At 46.3% G+C, this 18,400-nt stretch overlaps 1 protein-coding gene across 3 annotated transcripts; it reads left to right on the top strand.

Moving 5' to 3' along the window:
- Positions 1-5,998: 5,998 nt before the first annotated feature.
- On the top strand, positions 5,999-17,141 carry Nr1i2 (nuclear receptor subfamily 1 group I member 2). Of its 3 annotated transcripts, none has more exons than XM_052739756.1 (8): positions 5,999-8,368; positions 11,426-11,559; positions 11,890-12,077; positions 12,756-12,907; positions 14,523-14,665; positions 14,813-14,929; positions 15,144-15,249; positions 16,471-17,141. In XM_052739756.1, exons 1-8 carry the CDS (start codon positions 8,046-8,048, stop codon positions 16,613-16,615), a joined length of 1,308 nt encoding a protein of 435 aa, XP_052595716.1. In that variant the 5' UTR covers positions 5,999-8,045; the 3' UTR covers positions 16,616-17,141. The 3 variants fall into 3 exon arrangements, with proteins under 3 accessions (XP_052595716.1, XP_052595714.1, XP_052595713.1); XM_052739754.1 differs by having other exon boundaries at positions 12,744-12,907; XM_052739753.1 differs by having other exon boundaries at positions 12,633-12,907.
- Positions 17,142-18,400: the final 1,259 nt, after the last annotated feature.

Below are 18,400 nucleotides of genomic sequence, written 5' to 3'. Positions count from 1 at the left end.
ACTGACTAAGACACATGGGAATAAGGCCCAGGCAAGCAGGTCCTTTTTGACATCCATCATCTGTTGACAGCAGCCTCTGTTTTTAAACATAATCTGTGGCTTTTCATGCAGTGGTATTTGTTTGGAAGCTGGGCTCACTTGAGTTTTGGGCACAGCCTCTTCATCGGCTGTTCCCTTCATCACAGCTTGACCTCTTCTCATCAGTTTTGGTTTGAAGCTGATTTTGTTAGGACAGTCGTGTTTGCTTGTTTCCCGGTTCCATTTGCTTGGAACACCCTTTTCTGTACTTTAAGTTAATGTCGCTGCTGAAGTACGCTTCTTTTAGACAGGAAAATGTTGGGTGCTGTTTTCAAGTTCGTTTTGCTAGTCGGTGTCTCTTGATTGGGGAACTGAGACCGATAGTTGAGAATGGTTACCGAAAGGTGTGAATTTAGTTATTGTCACTTGTGGGCTCTGTAGTGTTTTCTTAGTCCTCTTTCCCTTAATAACTGTCCCAGCACCATTTCTTTTTTCCTGTAAGTCTCTTGGATGTTGTTGCTGTTCTTTTCCCCCTTCACTCTCAATCCGAAGTATTCCTTCCGGAATCTTCTGCAGGCATGGTTTGGTGGTCATAATCCTTTTAGCCTCTTTTTAACATGAGAATTTTTTCTTGCCTCTTCAATTATGACTGATAACTTTGCTGCACATACTCATCTGAGTTTGCATCCACATCCTTTCAGAACCAAAAATACATTGCTGTAAGGCCTTCTGGCTTTTAAAGCTTCTGTTGAAAAGTCAAGCTGTGAAAAAACGGTGATGTGGCCTGTGTTTGAGGCTGGTGTGAGAATGCTCACCCCTACCCACACCCCCATACAACCCTCATCTCCAAATACCTCAGTATGTGTGTGAATAGATGTGGTATTCCCAGTGGGGTGGATACCCAGGAAGTGCTCTGACTCACAGGAAAATGCTCACCGGGACATGACTGCTTCTGTTTTCCTGTATGAGGTGGTTGGTACCACTGAAGCGTCCAAATGAGAGACTCTCTGTCTTAATAAGCCTCCTTGCAGGATGGAGTGTTTTAGTAACAGAAGAAACTGCCACATAATACCTCAAACAAATTCGAACACTAGCAACACTATCTTCTACTAGAAGCGACTCTGGCAAGTGCCCATGGCACTTGATAATTGTAAAAGTCTCTGGGTTTCAACAGTAAGGCTGTAGGAGTCCCCTGAGGATTCCGAAAATGTCTGTAGTAATTGTTAGTCATGTTTGAGCGAAGTAATTTATTGCACGTTTAACAGTATGCTGTCTGCTGAATCTATTGCTGCTGGCTTTTACATTATCTGTTGTTTTTATAAAACGAATCAAGATTTAAAATGGGAACTTTATTTTATGTGTAAAAATGTTTCTTAAAGAAAAAACAAAGAAAGAAAAGAAAAAGATGTTGCTCCTTCTCCCAAAGCTTTCAATACACTGTTTTAACTTTGTGTTGTTTATTTAATGTTTTAACTATAATATGATGTGAGGTGTTTCTTTTCTGGTCAGTTTTTGTTCTGTAGGTTTCATACCTAGACAGGCATCTCTTTCCATAGATTTGGTTAATTTTCTTCTACGATTTTATTGAAAACACTTTTTCTGCCTTTGACATGGAATTCTTCTCTGCCCATAATTCAAGTTTGGTCTTTTCATGGTGTCCTAAAAATTTTGTATGTTCCATTCATGCATTTTTTTTTAACATACATTGGCATTCTGCCTGCATGTATGTCTGTTTGAGGGTGTCAGATCCCCTGAAACTGGAATTACAGCTGTAAGCTGCCTTATGGGTGCTGGGAACCGAACCCGGGTCCTTTGGAAGAGTAGCCGCTGCTCTCAACCACTGAGCCATCTCTCCAGCCCCTGTATTTTGTTTTTTAAATTTTTCATTATCTTTGGTGATCCAATTCCTGTCCCTTATTATTAATCCCTGGCATTCCGACTTCCACGTGATCTGTTCTATTGTTAAGCTTTTGTTTAACTCATTCAATTTTTCATTCCCAGCTTCATGTCATCTCGGGTTTTCTTTACTACTTCAACCTATTTATTGAATTCTGTTTTCATATTCTGAGTTGTCTTCTTCATTCATTCATCTGTTTGTGTTCTCTTGAATTTACTCAGGAATTTATTCCTGTCCTCTTTAATTTCATTCTGGTGCCTTGGAATTCTCTCAAAATATTTACAACTGTTCTTTTAAGTTCCTTGTCTGGAATTCCATCTAAATTGTTCTTATTGAGGTTTCTTACTGTTCCTTTGGAGGAGACAACATACCTTGGGTTTTTGTGTTGCCTATGGTTTTACAATTCAAGTTATACAACCTTCATTTTGCGACTTTTGGTGTGGGGTTCTGGTCCTCTATATTTTGTGTTTATTTGAGTCTTTGCTTGATGTTAATTGTTTTTGTTAGGCTCAGCTGGGTTATTTGAAGTTCAGTCTTGGGGTGGTTTGGTACTTGACTCTTTGGTGGGAGTGGGTCCCAGATTGGATAGAGGAAGGTGTGGCCTCTTACTTCACGAGTGGGTACTCTGTGTGAATTGGACAGAGTATGGGTTGCCAGGGTTGCAGCCTCTGACCTGAGATGTGAGCAGATGCTTTAAGCAGGTTCTGAGTTGCTGGAAGCTGGGCCACAGGAAGTGCTCGGGCCTCTAATCTGAGAAGTAGGCAGATGTGCCACCCTAGTCCTAACAGGGCTGAGGTGATCGTGGCAAAGGGTGGTGGGGTGTGACTTCTGACCCAGGGAGCAGGAAGATGCTCTGTACTGGTGATGAGAAGGTTAGTGTTGGAGGGAGGCACAGGTGTAGTCTCTAATCTGGGGAGTTAGCTCTGTTCAGATACTGAGATGTTGGGGTATACAATACTAGAGGCCTCTCACCTGGGGAGCAAGCTCTGCGTGGGTCCTGAGATGCTGTGTGGCCAGTTTCACATGGGTCCTGAGATGCTGTGGGTTGGGATGCCAGAGGATAGAAGATGTAGTCTCAGACCTGGGGAGTGGGTGCTGCATAGGTCCTGGGTCACTGAGTGTTAGGATAATGGAAGGGTGTGACCTATATCCTGGGGGTGAGCACCACTCAGGTCCTGATGCTCTGGGAATAGGTTCCATGTGGGTTCTGAGGCATCTGTGTTAAGATGCTGGAGGGAAGAAGATGTGGTTCTAATCTCAGTAGTAGGAAGTCTCATTCAGGTCCTGAGATACAGGGCATATGAGTTATATCTGGGTCCTGAAGGGCTAGAGGTTCTAGGGATGGCATGAGAAAGATGGAACTTCTGGCCTGAGATGCTGGGAGTTGGGATGACTACGGAAGGGAGAAGTAGCCTCTAACTCCAGGTGTGAACTCTGCTCAGATCCTGCAATGCTGAGAACAAGCTCCATCTTTCCTGGCAGGAAGGAGAAATGACCTCTTACCCACAAATCAGACTCCACTGCGATCCTGAGGGTCCTGGGAAATGGACTCCACTTCCATCCTGCGAGGCCAGAACTAGGATGCCAGAGGAAGGGTGATGTGGTCTCTAACCTGGCAAGCTAGCTCCAGTGAGGTCTGTGGTGCTGGGGAGTAAATCCCGCTCTGCTCCTGAAATGCTGAGGGTTAGGTACTTGGGGAGGGGGTTGTGACCTCTGGCCTGGGGAGGTATGTCATTCAGGTCCTGAGGTGCTGGGAGATCATAAGCCTTCTTTGGAGAAAAGTCTATTTAGATAATTTATACAGTCTCCTCCCATGCCCCCTTTGTGTTCTGTTTTGAAAAGGATCTCTTTGTAAACTCAGGCGCATGCCAGGTACGTGCCGTTTAAACCAGGCTCATTTTCTCATTGTTATCTGCTGTTCAACTTTTGGGTTGTTTTGTGGTGGGTTCTTTATCTAGTTTGGTATTAATCTAGTCTGATATTAATCTATATTAGTCAGATAAATAGTCTGCAAGTATTCTCTCCTCTTCTTAAAATTTTTTGCCCTGGGGCTGGAGAGATGGCTCAGCGGTTAAGAGCACTGGCTGCTCTTCCAAAGGTCCTGAGTTCAATTCCCAGCAACCACATGGTGGCTGACAACCACCTGAAATGAGATCTGGTGCCCACTTCTGGTCGGCAGGGATACATGCAGATAGAACACTGTATACATAATAAATAAATCTTAAAAAAAAAAAAAAAAAAATCTGCCCTCTGCTCCTGGCTTGGAGGAGGAAGAGGAAGAGGAGGGACACATTCTCCTTGGCTTATCATCCAGAAGGTGACAGACAGGCAGGGAGGGTCTGAGCCGCTGGGGTAATAGCTTTTGGGAAGGGAGACCCTGTTTACTTAGGAAACCGTGCCCGTCTGACTCAGCCGAACTGGGGAATAGGTAACTCCACCTCCTCAAGGTTAGTTGGTCTTCCTGTGGTGTCATAGTTAGCTTCAAATGCCAACTTGACACAAACCTAGAGACACCTGGGAAGAAGAAACTGTTAGTTCGGGAGGCGACTTGGAAATAAAAGAAGAGGGGGCTTCGGGGTGGAAAGAGGAGCTTTGGGTCAGTTCCTCTGCAGTCTCAACGTGTAGAGACAAACAGACGTAGGTAAGCTGATCTTATCCGGGGCTTCCAGGATCCTAACAGCCCACAGGTGTTATTAGTCAAATCAGCTTTCCTGTCTTGATTTTCTCAGCCAGCCTGAGGCTATTAGGCGATCAACCCTTCAGGAACCTCACGGAAGAACTGCTTCCATCAGACTGTCCCATAGGGCATTTTCCTTACTGTTAATTGCTGTAGGGGAGCCCAGCCCACTGTGGGCATGCCATCTCTAGGCAGGGTGGGGCGGGACTATGTAAAAAAGACAGTGAGCATCATTCTGTCATGGTTTTTGCATCAGTTCCCGCCTTGAGCTCCTGCCCTGACTCCCCTTGACTGTAACCTGTAAAATGAAATAACCCTGTCCTCCTCTAAACTGTGCGGTGATCACGTGGCAGTGGGAAGAAAAAGTCTGCCCTTTTACCCAAACGTCTCTTTCTTTATCCCGTCCTCTCCTTTCCTGGTGAGGTCCAAAAGTGAATGTATCAGGGGAAAGATGGCTCTGAAATGGATCTGCGGAGTCATCCTGTGCCCTTAGCTTTCCATATATATATGGAAATATATATATATGGAAATATATATATATATATATATATATATATATATATATATTGACTGGTCCAAATTTTAGATTGAGGGGTATTTACTTCTATAGGGTCCTTTACCTGTCTGTTTCTCTACCTATGAAATGAGGCATCCCACAGACGAGTGTGCAGGAGGGATCAGAGCCCTCCCCTCTTGTGGATGGCAACATAAATTGCCCCTCCCCCATCCCTGACTACAACTCAACTCTGGGGGACTAGCACGGAGGAAATGGCACATTTTTGAAAGCAGCTTCAATGCCTATAAATAGTTTTTGTCATCTAGGTCATAAGTGTATCTCAGATGTGATAGTCCTATTTAGCCAGAGCACTATTGCTGATTTTTAACGGCACTCTTACCCTGCGAGGAAAAGTCACGAAACACAACAGAATCCACCAACAAGAGTTTTATTAAGATGAGGAGAGAGAGAGAGAGAGAGATGTGCACAGGCCTGTGGAAAGACACGCGTGTGAAGGGGGCCGGGGAATTGTGGCTCAGGCTTATAAAGGCTGAGCTGCGCCTGTGCACACAGGCCCACATGGCTATTCCACGCATGCACGCAGATCACATGGTTGCGCTGTGCGCTTTACACAACCACATAAAGCCACGGAGTCCTGGGTCACTCAAGACATTTGAACCAGAAATAACTAAGTGGAAGTGACTAAGTGTCCCGCCGGGCATTTGAGACCATGCCCAACCGTGGGGGCGTGTTGGGAATTTCTATCAATTATATTCTATAACTCTCAGTACCATTTATTTAAAATGAATTGTTTACTAGTAATGAACTAATGTTTCGTGATAATTTTTTTTATTCTAATAGCAAAATTAGCCCATCTCTACGTTGAAAACACGTGTACTTACACATACATATATGGAGCAAATCCCAGAAAGCATGCACTCCACTCCACTCCAGCCATTTCTAAAATTAATCCTCTAAATTTACATTTTAAGTTTTCCTAGAAAAAGAGAATAGAAGCTTTCTTGGCATTTAAGAAATACAATCTAACCATTTACCCATCATTTAAGGGCAAGATATTATTAGCTCTCTCTTTTGTAAATCTTGAACCATGATTTTTTTTGACCACCCATCCTACCTATAAGGTCAAAAGTAACATTTCAAGTATTTCACATTTTAGTTACGCTTGAGGTAAAGTGCTGTGCATCCAGTTTTTCTTCAGTTCCAAATTCTATAGTTAGATGTCAAATAGAGAGAAAACACAAATGATAGTTCCAATGTGTTACTGTAGTCCTGAATCCTCCCTTACACACACACACACACACACACACACACACACACACACACACTTTTAATTATGCATGCCAAGAACAGTGGTTTACGTCTTTCTTCAGGAACTCAAGAACAACTTTTGTCCCATGCTTTAAACACAAAATGACACAAAAACAATTATATTAATACAAAATGCACTTTTAGGTAAACCATGGTAAATTTACAAAAGACTAGTTAGCTAAAATTCTCCCGGGGTAGAGGGTGGGGGGGCTGAGACAGTACACATTTAGTATTTTCTAAATCACAATGATGTGACAATGGAATCTTTCTCAGCTCTTGATGCTCTTACCAAGTGGAAGTCAGGAGGCCAGACAATTAACAGTCACCAAAGCTACCTTATGCCAGTGTCTTCCAAGTTTGTTGTCTCACGTCTTAAAAGAACAAGGAACCATGGGTAGAAATGTGCAGAGCAAATGTAGATTTATTAAGAAAAGATGAGCTATGACTCCTGAGATGGAAGTGTTTCCAAGGCTGCAGTATCATAGTATATATGATATCCCTCCCAGTGGTCTTTTAAGACTCTCATGTGGGAATTAGATGAAAACTGGGGTAATTTTTTTTATTGAAGTTGGCAATTTTTGAGTTCAATGTGGGCAGAATCAGTAAATGGCCTACACTCCCCTTTGCATGTGCTCTTGGCTAATCAGAGAAGTGATCCTGCATTACTTTTACAGCCAGGGGAGTGGCCACTCATCACGGTCATCTTCATCCACTCGCTCTGCCAACTGTTACTCATGCTGTAGACTATTCAACTGAGTCACTTCCTATGTGATTAGCTCATGATTTACCATGGGACCTGCCCTTACTTCCTGGGGAGAGCTACTGTCCATCTCAACAACAGAGATACACTTAACATCTTTGTTTCTCTGTGTCCTAAGTTGGTTGACAGAACCCCAGTGGCTCAAAAGAACCTCGTAAGACCAACACACTTAACCTTCCCTATCATATGACAGATGCCTAGTTCAAAGGAAGTTCCAAATAGATAAAATTTGCCATACAAATGGCATAATAGTCCACACGGCGCAGTAAAACACCAGTTGTTTAGGAGAACCTCCTGGCCAAATGGAATGCAGCCAAGGTATGCTAATCTGAGAGAACCTATCAAGGATTAGTATTTCTTGAGAGTTGAGACCAGAGTCCAGAGTTTTATTTCCTGCTTACAAAATGAGGCATAGAGAGAAAGTTTCCTGCAGTGAAAAGATTCTTGCGTTGTGATCCTGGCTCTATGCTCACTGTCTGTCTGACTGGTATTCAATTGAAAACTTTCTTTGCGGGGGCAGGGGGCAGGTATCCTTTTTTTCTCTTTGTGGAATTCTGGGCTACACCACACCTAAAAGGCCATCATCCTCCCAAGATCTCCCTAGCCCCAGAAATAATATCAAATGTTAGTATTTCCCACGAGTTGTTCCCTTTTCCAGCCTATGATCAACTCATGACCCCCTCTGTCCATTCAGTGACTCCATAATCCAGACAGCGCCTTCTTTATTCATTTCTTCCTCCCATAAAAGCCTTTTTCCCTCCATGTTCTGGCTTAAGTGTTCTTCCTAGGGCCCCTACTGTGTATAAAAATGTAGTGTTTACACCTTTCATAACAACAATTCAAATAATCACCTACACGTTTCCTCCCTATGGGTCCAGCATCAAATCCAAATGCGAGCCTTGCTCAAAAGGAAGGGTGTTCCCAGTATCTCCCTGCACAAAGCCTTCATTCCCTGTGTTTTTTTAGTTCCAGTCCAAGATATACAGATGTAACCCTGGAGATGAGACCCGAAGAAAGCTGGAGCCATGTTGACCTTGTACGCTGTGAAGAAGCAGATTCTGTCTCAGAAAAGCATGCCATCAACGTCGATGAGGAAGATGGCGGACTGCAAGTCTGTCGTGTATGTGGGGACAAGGCCAATGGCTATCACTTCAACGTCATGACGTGTGAAGGATGCAAGGGATTTTTCAGGTATGATGACCCATCAGTTTTCACACATTTGCCAGCACTGACACTGGATCACATTCAACTTGGGTTTTTCCATTAAGTGGTTGGGTGATGTCTCAAGGCCTCAGCTTGAACTGATGCCTAGGGTCATTTCAATGGGCTGATGGTCCACCCAAAGCCCTCCTAAATACTCCAAGATAGACACATATACTCCAGAAGAAACCTCATCTTCAAGTCTTCCTTCATCTACTACCCAGGGAAGGATCATTTCCATTAAGATAACACTTTGTTCCTCTATGTATTTTTGAGTTAAAAGGACAGTAAAAAGTAGAGGGAAAAAAAAAGGAAAAAGCAAGTTTTTAAATCACTCTCATATGGTAGTTGTTAAGGAAAAGACATCATAAAATAAATCAAAACTAAGATAATTTCATCTTGAAGCATATTTTTAAAAAGACCAAAATAAATAAATAAATAGACAGATGATAGATAGATAGACAGATAGATAGATAAAAACTAAAAGAGTCTCATGCAAAAGAGAAAAAAAATCATACTTCACAGCATGTTAGGTCTGGACATAAGGGTCACCATCACCAGATGAAGGACAGAAAGACCAGTGACGACTCAGCAAAGCTACCTTCAGCATGGGGACTCAGATCCAAGGTGGGAGGGAAGGCAGGAAGCAAGATGTGAAGAAAGAGCTTCACTTCGCCTTCAGGAAGGGAAAAGGTTTGCAGGTCTCACCTCAAGGCCATCCCAAGACAGACAGATGTTGTGTAACTTTTCCTGAGGAGACATCAACAAACATCTGTTTACTATAGATGGGCTGTCAACAATACACCAGGAAATTATTCTACCCAAGTCTAGCTTGGCGAACCAATGGGTTTCTATTATTTATAAGTCCATGGGTGATTTGTGCAGCTACATCACTGAAAAAGCACCATTTGGGCACTGGGGATGATACAGATAAGCTTCATTATCAGTATTTCTCTGCACAACTTGTAGGCAACTCAACAACAGAGTCTCTTCTGTTGCTGCTTGTTTTGCTCTTTACTCTTTTGGGCAGCCTGTCACCTAGCTCCCAAATAAATCACACACAGAGGCTTATCCTTAATTATAAATGTCTGGCCTTAGCTTGGCTTGTTTCTAGCCAGATTTCCTTAACTTAAATTATCCATCTACCTTTTGCCTCTGGGCTTTTATCTTTCTCTATTTCTGAGTACCTTCCATTTTCACTCTGCTGCTTGCTGTGTAGCTGAGTGGCTGGCCCCCGATGTCCTCCTCCTCTCTCACTCTTTCTTCTTTCCTCCCAGATTTCTCCTTGTATTTATCCTCTCTGCCTGCCAGCCCTGTCTATCCTTTCTCCTGCCTTGCTATTGACCGTTCAGTTATTAGACCACCAGGTGTTTTAAACAGGCACAGTAACACAGAGTTAAACAAATGCAACGTAAACAAAAGTAGCACCCCTTAAAATAATATTCCACAACAGATGAGTCTGCATGTTTCTCTTCAGCTCACACAAGAGCTCTGATTTTAGTCTGGATCCACTTGGAAAAGCAGTGTTAGGATACCCAGACAATAAAAAAGGATGCTCATTCAAGGGGGGGGGGGATCTGTCCCAGAAGTCACTGTCACATCATGTATGCCAGAGTTGGCTTCAGGCTGCTCCTGAATCAGTCACTAAGCAAAGAACACTAGTTAAGTCACTAAGTCGAGCATGTACCACAAACCCACACATGAAGGCAGGTTCTGGTTCTTCAAGCCAGAGAATCTGTCCAAGCAGCTTCGATGGGGACTGCCCCAGCGGTGGGAATCCTCCCCATTTGGGTGCCATCCTGGGACATCAGGAGGGAGGTGAGGTATCACTGATTGGAAACTTGGCTTCTTATCAAGCAAACTTGGACCCAAAGCTTGTCACTTACCTGGAGGACAGGTGATGATCAGTCTCCTTCACTGTTCTGGGGTTGGGGGGGACGTAACAGATGAATTTCACAGGGTTGGTTTTGAAAGCCAAGTCTTTAAAACTATACAAAACAAGTAGCCCAGCACCTGATATATAACATGCTTCTGATGAACACCAGTCCTTTTATCTGTTCTTAGAGCATTTGGGGACAGCATCAGGGGCCTCTGATCTAGGTCTGCAGCAGAGGCAAATATGAGAGCATGATACCCATGGACATAACCCTAGGCTGACAGATGGTCTGAGCCGCTTCCGAGCTCAAGCCCTGCCAGTTACAGTGAGCTCAGTCTTTAGTCCAGGCCTCCCAGCATCCCCCTGTTCTGTTCCCATGGTTCCAAGCCAGTTTCTCTCATTTCCCACACTGTTGGACAGAACAGAGGCCAGAGCCAAGGGAATCTTGGGTCATCCAGACGTGGAAATGCAGGGAAACATTCATGTAAGCCAACAATGGCAGTCCTTGGTGGGAAATTCAGGATGGCTTGGCTGTAAAGAGAGTGGTCGTCACTTATTGCCCACCTGCAGCTGCCTCCCTGCAAAGGCTGGTGGCCTTTCAGCAGACACCCCACCCCCACCCCCACCCCCAACTCCACCCTGGGGTCTGGTCTACAGAACTTCCAACCTCCCCATCCCAGGCCAATCGGAACCCACTAAAAGGGGAGCTGGAGAAGGGGAAGGACTGTATACGTCCAGAAGCTGCTGGGTGCAGAGTGGGTGGGGAGGAGGCACGGAGGTGGCAGGTTTCCCCTGGCTCCCTCTTCCAAGGAGAAATCCAGTTAGAAGCCCATCTCCATGGATACCATTAATAACAAGGTATGAGGAAGGATGGGAGGTGATTCGGGAAAAGCCTGAGCCTACAGTTGACTTGTCCTGGAAAGAGGCTCCACGGTTATAGGTGCCCATGAAAAGCACGTCTCATTTTCTGTAGAATCATCTCAGAGGTTTCCTCCTCTTCTGAGCCCTGGACTTCAGGGCGGAGTGCCAACCTACACCTGTCCTGTAAAATCCCTAGTGTGTCCTGTCTGCTGCAGCCAGGGGCCAGAGAGACAGGTGGTATGGCCTGTAGCGCCTGGCCCAAGAGCTGAGTGCCCCTCTTAGACTACCTAACGTTCTTTCTCATCCCACAGAAGGGCCATGAAACGCAATGTCCGGCTGAGGTGCCCCTTCCGCAAGGGGACCTGCGAGATCAACCGGAAGACACGGCGGCAGTGCCAAGCCTGCCGTTTGCGCAAGTGCCTAGAGAGTGGCATGAAGAAGGAGAGTGAGTGGCCGCGGGGCAGGGGGCTCAGGCTCGGTGGACTGGGGCCGGCAACAGAGAGCTGAGGCGCTGGTGCGCATCTGCACCCCACAGCAACTGAGCTCATATGTATTTGTGGCCCTGTGGGACTTCGGAGATACAGGGCACCAGTTCTCTGCTACAGGAAGTGTGGTGGGAGATGCCGGCCAGGGCTGTGTCCTCTCTTTCTTTTTAGCTGTCCCTGCATGGTTCCTTTGGCCCCATTCATAACTGCAGTCCTGGTGGCATCTGGAGGCTGGGGGGAGTGTGACCCTGCAGGGGCACATGTGCTGAACCTGCTCTGTTAACTCACAGTGATCATGTCTGATGCCGCTGTGGAGCAGAGGCGGGCCTTGATCAAGAGGAAGAAGAGGGAAAAGATCGAGGCTCCGCTGTCTGGAGGGCAGGGGCTGACCGAAGAACAGCAGGCGCTGATCCAGGAGCTGATGGATGCCCAGTTGAAAACCTTTGACACCACTTTCTCCCACTTCAAGGATTTCCGGGTAGGGGCTTAGAGCTGTGCACACATCCATGGCTATGCTAGCTCCTCAAAGCCTGGGTCGTGTTCCCAGGGTCTCTCAGGCTGTGGTCTGCATCAGGATTCCCTGAGAACTTGCCAGAAATGGAAAAATCTCAAAATCCTTCTCCTGACTTCTTCATAACTGTATTACTACTTCATACCTGTTAATTTTGCTACTGTTATGAATCGCAATGTAAATATCTGATATGCTACCTCTAGGTTGAGAACCACTGATCTACAGCTTCCAAACCCTTATCTCTGTCTCCTGGGCACAACAGGGGGATGCTTAGGATACACTAGGCAAGAAGGCATCCCTCACCCTTCACACTCCATGTAGGAATGTGACTATTATTTCATAGAACACCACCTATCAGATAGCCTGAGAGAAGAAACATGGGCTATGTATATATGGATGCACGTGTGTGCATGCCTATGATCATGTTTCTTAGACTGCAGCTGGTCATCAGGAGCCTATGTGGGGACTTGTCTATGACAACACACTGCCCTTCTTCTCTTTGCCTCCTGCCCTTTATCCCAGCTGCCTGCGGTGTTTAACGGTGGCTGTGAGCTCCCAGACTATCTGCAGACCTCACTGTTGGAAGACCCTGCCGTGTGGAGTCAAATCATGCAAGATTCAGTTCCAATGAAGATTTCTCTGAAGCTTCGGGGAGAAGATGGCAGCATCTGGAACTACCAACCCCCATCCAAGAGTGACGGGAAAGAGATCATTCCTCTGCTGCCGCACCTGGCTGATTTGTCAACCTACATGTTCAAGGGTGTCATCAACTTCGCCAAAGTCATCTCCTACTTCAGGTAGGTCTTGAGGGCTGAGTGAGTGGATGTAGAAAGGAAAAGGAAATGGTCAAAAGTTTCAAAGAAGTCTGCAGGAAATCCCCACGAACTTGGGAGAAACTGGTGTCCAAAGACCCTATGTTGTCTCTGCCCCTGGGGGACCATTGCTACTGGAGAATAAAGCCTATATGGTTCATTAGTTTTGTTGCTGTGGGCTGGTCAGCTTTCCCATTTTGGAATGGGAACTGATCATATCGACTTTGTAGGGTATCTTAGTCAGGGTTTCTATTGCTGTAAAGAGACACCATGACCATGGCCACTCTTATAAAGGAAAACATTTAATTGGGGCTGGCTTACAGTTCAGAGGTTTAGTCCATTATCATCATGCACATGGGACATGCAGGCAGACATGGTGCTGGAAAAGTAGCTGTGAGTTTTACATCTTGCCCTAGGCAACTGGAAGTGAACTGAGACACTGGATTGTATCCTGAGCATAGGAGACCTCAAAGCTGGACCCCACAGTGACACACTTCTTCCAACAAGGCCACACCCACTCCAACAAAGCCACACCTCCCAATAGTGCCACTCCCTATGAGCTTATAGGGGCCAATTACATTCAAACTACCACATAGGGCTGATGAAATGAAAAAAAAAAAAATCTGAAGAATGTTGGCAAATGACCTTCCTATTTCCCCCATAAGGACAGAAACCATGATTGGACATTTTCAGACTAAAAGTTGAGTTGGAAGGAAAAAGAAGGAAGTCCATAGAGGAAGAGAGATGTGGGGTTTCCAGCTGTCTGCCATCAAGCAGGCCATGGGGATGGTGGCTGGTGCTGTAATCCAGCACCTCTCCCTAGAGCTGGGCATGGAAGTAATGACCATGACAAATGGTGTCAGCAAGACAACCTGGAACCTGATGGCGTGGTGGAGACCACCACTCCATAAAATGTAGTGTGTGATGCCAGGTGTATTTGCACCTGGGTCCTCCACCTTTCCTTGCCCAGTATGGTCAAGTAGGGCTGAATTACACATGCAAAGAGCACACTGTCAGACAGAGAACAGATAATAGGAGTGGAATACAAGGTCTTCATTACTGCAGAGAAACAGTTAGGAACATGTATGTAATAAATTCAACATCAGGTAGCAGCTATTTGCAGTGCAAGGTGTGACATGTGTAGAAGGATTCTGCTTTCTAGAAACAATTCTGGGAAGGGAAGACACTACTTGACCTGAAAACTCATCAGGATTTACTTAAAGGGGCAATCATTTCAGGTAGGCAAACAGGCAAAAGCTCATGAGGCTAACAAGGAAGAGCCAAGGCATTAAATGTTGGTCAGAGGTTGTGTAGGGTGACAGAAGACAGGCCAGGCTGTAAGGGACCTGGACACAAAGCTAAGGAAGCATGGAGAGTTCCTGGAGGTACAGAGAAGACCTCAGTGGGCAAAGTAACCCGATGGCCTGGATTAGGAGGGGGAGAGGCTGGAGGCAAGCTGGAAGGAACTGCATCCTCAGAAGGAGGCTGCTCCATCTCCTTCCTCTTTCTCCTCCAACTTTTGGACGATGAGATGGGGACTGGTGCCAGCCTGTGGACAGCCTACCTAGGAGTTGTCATCACCTCCTGTCCTTGCTGCCAGGGACCTGCCTATTGAGGACCAGATTTCCCTGCTGAAGGGAGCCACTTTTGAGATGTGCCTACTGAGGTTCAACACGATGTTCGACACAGAAACTGGAACCTGGGAGTGCGGTCGGCTGGCCTACTGCTTCGAAGACCCTGATGGTGCCCAAGAGACGCCTGGCAGAGGGAGGGAGGGAGACAGCAGCTGAGGGTGACTGGGTGATGGAGCAAAAGAGCTTGGTGAGGGAAGCCTGAGTTCTTGAGTCAGGTTCCTGAGGTGCTGGCTGTCTACCCTATACTCACCCACAGGTGGCTTCCAGAAACTTCTGTTGGATCCGGTGATAAAATTCCACTACATGCTGAAGAAGCTGCAGCTGCATAAGGAGGAGTATGTGCTGATGCAAGCCATCTCCCTCTTCTCCCCAGGTGATGGCTTCCCCCAGCGATCTGCAGGAGGCGGCAGCCCCTCTGTCTGTCCTCCCCAGGGAAGGTCTCAGTCGTCACAGGCAGACTGTAGAGGCTGCTGTTTTCCTGTCTGAAGTAGTTGGCCAGTAATTCCTTTACCCTGGGCTGGACTGAGCTTTCCTTTGCTTCTCTCTGCCCTGCCTGGCACCACAATGCCTTCCCTTCCCCCTCTCAGACCGTCCTGGCGTGGTACAGCGCAGTGTGGTGGATCAGCTGCAGGAGCGATTTGCCCTCACCCTGAAGGCCTACATTGAGTACAGTCGGCCATCTCCTGCCCACAGGTGAGGATGAGGAGGGAGGGGCAGAAATGAGGGGGAGCCTTCTTGCCCCCTCACTTTGGGCCTGGTTTCCAAGCCCCTGCCATGCCTGGGGTAGCTTCTGATGACCAAGGCTCTGGGACTGTTTTGTCACCTCTACTAAGACTTCCAGCCCAAGTCTAGCTGAGGGATACTTGTCTGCCCAGGGCTGTCTACATTTCTGTCATCAAGGTGTGGGAAGAGCCTGACTCTACTGTCTCTCCTGTAGGGTCTAGCAAAGACCAGTAGCATTCACAATGATGATAACTGTAAGTGATACCACTCATAATGGCAGTGCATCTATACTAGCTACTGTTGATTGGGAAGTGTCAGCCTCGGGGCCAAGAATTTTATGTATAGTATAACCTGTAATGTTCCAAACACTCCCCTAAGGTGGATACCAACACCATGCTACAAGGCAGCCAAGGCAATGCCCAGGATTCACAGGGTGGAGGGCTAGAGCCTGGCAGCTAGAAGATTGTCGAAGCTCAAGCTTGTCAAGAAAACCTGCTTGGGGATTGGCATAGATAAGAGCTCCCAAGCCAGTCCTTGGATTCCTGTGTCCTAGTGCCCAGCCCCATGTCCACAGGCATGAAGACAGCAACAAACCTGATAACGATCCTAAGGCTTTGAAGATTAAGGCCAGCTTTGGGTATTACAGTGCAGCCTCGAAGGTCCGCTCACCACTTGGCTGGCACTTGCTTTCTTTTCTGTTCAGTATCCCGGGATGCTGGGGGGTGGTTACATCTTTATTTATTGGGTTACTTTCTGCAAGGAGGCTGGAGGTGCTAGCTCCCTTACCCATCATGGGGAAGCCAAAGTAAGTGTGTTGTTCAGATGTCAGATGTAGTGAGAGATCTGGGAAAGGACTCCAGTCTGCAGGTCTTAGCTGCAATGACAACTCAGTCAAGACATTAACCAAGATGATGACTCCCCTCACCTCCATATTAACCTATGAATTTGGCACCCGCAGGTCTGAACTTTACACAGGGGTCTCTGTGTACAAGGAGTCAAGCTGGTGGTAGTGGGGCGGGAAGGGGTAGATTACAGCTTTTGCCTTCTCACGAACAGGCTGAAGGGTTTCAAAATATCCTCAGCTTGGCTGATCTCGGATTTTCCGAGATTGAATTTGTGTGCTCTCAGGACAGGGTCAGTCTGGTGGGATGGAGAGGGGTGGGCTGAAGCTTCTTCTCTGGCTGCCTACAGGTTCCTGTTCCTGAAGATTATGGCTGTCCTCACGGAGCTGCGCAGTATCAATGCCCAGCAGACCCAGCAGCTGCTTCGTATCCAAGACTCACATCCCTTCGCCACTCCCCTCATGCAGGAGTTATTTAGCAGCACAGATGGCTGAGTGGCTGCCTCTGGGTGGAGATCTCACGGGCCAGCCAGATCCAGACATTCGGTATTGTCACTTCTAGGGCTAGGCAGACGGACACACTGATATGAGCGCCAACAACGTCCTATGACTGCAGCTGACTAGCATTCATTCCTCAGGCAAAGGACATGGAGCCCCAGGGTCAGCCTGTGGCAAGTCCTGGCCTATAGGTTAGCCCCATCCTAGTGGTTGGGAATAAACCCCCAAATCCCACTAAATTCTAAAGTGTTGGGTGGGAAAGGAGGGACCAGGTCAAGCTATGTAAGGGGGTACACGCCCCACACATTCCCAACCCCAAGCCTTCTCTTGAGTGTTTGTGTGTTCCAGACTTGAGCTCCCTATCGGGTTCATTAATGTCACTGCTGAATGCCAGAAGCTTGCCAGGACCTTGTCCTGGACACATCACTCAGGTTCCCGCACCTGACCAAACACAAGTGAATCACCAACAACGTGACCTGCTCTGGATGATACAATACAGCCTGGACTCAGATGTGGATCCTAACCTCAGCAAGAAGACAAAGCTAAAACGGTTGTTAATAGTTTATAAAAAAACTTCTAACAGCTAATGTGTATCTAAAGAAAGGGCATGTGACATCGTCAAGGAGCTTCATGTGGGTTCTGAGCGGCACCGGGGTCCTGTGGCTGGCTGAAGACAGCTGAAGGTTCCAAACGCCAGGTGCTCATTGAGGAAGGGGTGGGAACTGTGGCTGTGGGGACCTGGACGTGACATCTGCTCCCAATCTGACCGGGGTCTGGCTTGCTCCCAAAACTGGAACACCAGGGTGATCTATGACAAGGCTACAGTATAGACAATAAACGTGTGATAGCAGAATTACCTATGTACACTGAACTCCCGAGTACACCTGGATCCTCGAAGCTCAAGCGTAAGGAAGGATGTGCCTCATTTATAATAGTTTGTAGAACTGTTTGGGTCTTTCCAAAAGGTAGGCCTTACTTTCCCACGAGGTGTTTCATGCTTAAGAACTAAGCAAGAATGCTCCTGGGTTTAACATCAGATCAAGACAAGAGGATTTCAATAATGAAATTTTGAAACATTTTTGAAAAGATTTATTTTATTTATTATTTGTGTGTGTGTGTGTATGTGTGTGTGTGTGTGCCTGAGGAGGTCAGAAGAGGGCATTGCATCCCCTGGAGCTGTAGTTACAGGTGGTTGTGAGCCACCTGCCGTGGGTGCTCGGAACCGAACTCGGGTCCTCTGGAAAAGCAAGTACTCTTAAACCGCTGAGCCATCTCTCCAGTCCCTATTTTTGGATTTTTTTTTTCTGGGGGAAGAAAATAAAAATGTGAGAATGAGAAAACAGAAATAAAAACAGAGCCAAGGTGAGGCTGAGGTAAGAACACAGAACAGTCTGGGCAACGTGAGACAGGGTCTCAAAAACACGAAACACAGCTCCTCACCCCCAAAACCAGACAAAACGACGCATACACCTTTGCACTCTACCAGTTTCAGGGTTACCCTTTATAAACCCGATGATCTGCTGGTAGAACATCAAAAATCACTTAATTAGCTTTTGTGCTTATTACATATAAAAATATATACATATCGTAATATAAAATGTACTAACTGAAGTTTGAAGTGTGTGATAATATTCGGTTGCAAAGGAAGCGGAAAGTAACTGAATTTTAAGGAACAGGTAATTACTTAACTCTAGCCAAACTGCAATAGCATGAGATCAACACAAATCAAAAATGTAAGCATGTTCCCTATCACCCTCACCCCCCAATTTCTACACAAAGAGA

This window comes from Peromyscus californicus, unplaced genomic scaffold, assembly GCF_007827085.1.
Source record: "Peromyscus californicus insignis strain IS unplaced genomic scaffold, ASM782708v3 Scaffold_16__1_contigs__length_79575227, whole genome shotgun sequence".
Taxonomy (NCBI): Eukaryota; Metazoa; Chordata; class Mammalia; order Rodentia; family Cricetidae; genus Peromyscus; species Peromyscus californicus.
Note: the sequence above shows the minus strand (reverse complement) of the source record. Positions and strands in the feature narration are given on the sequence as shown.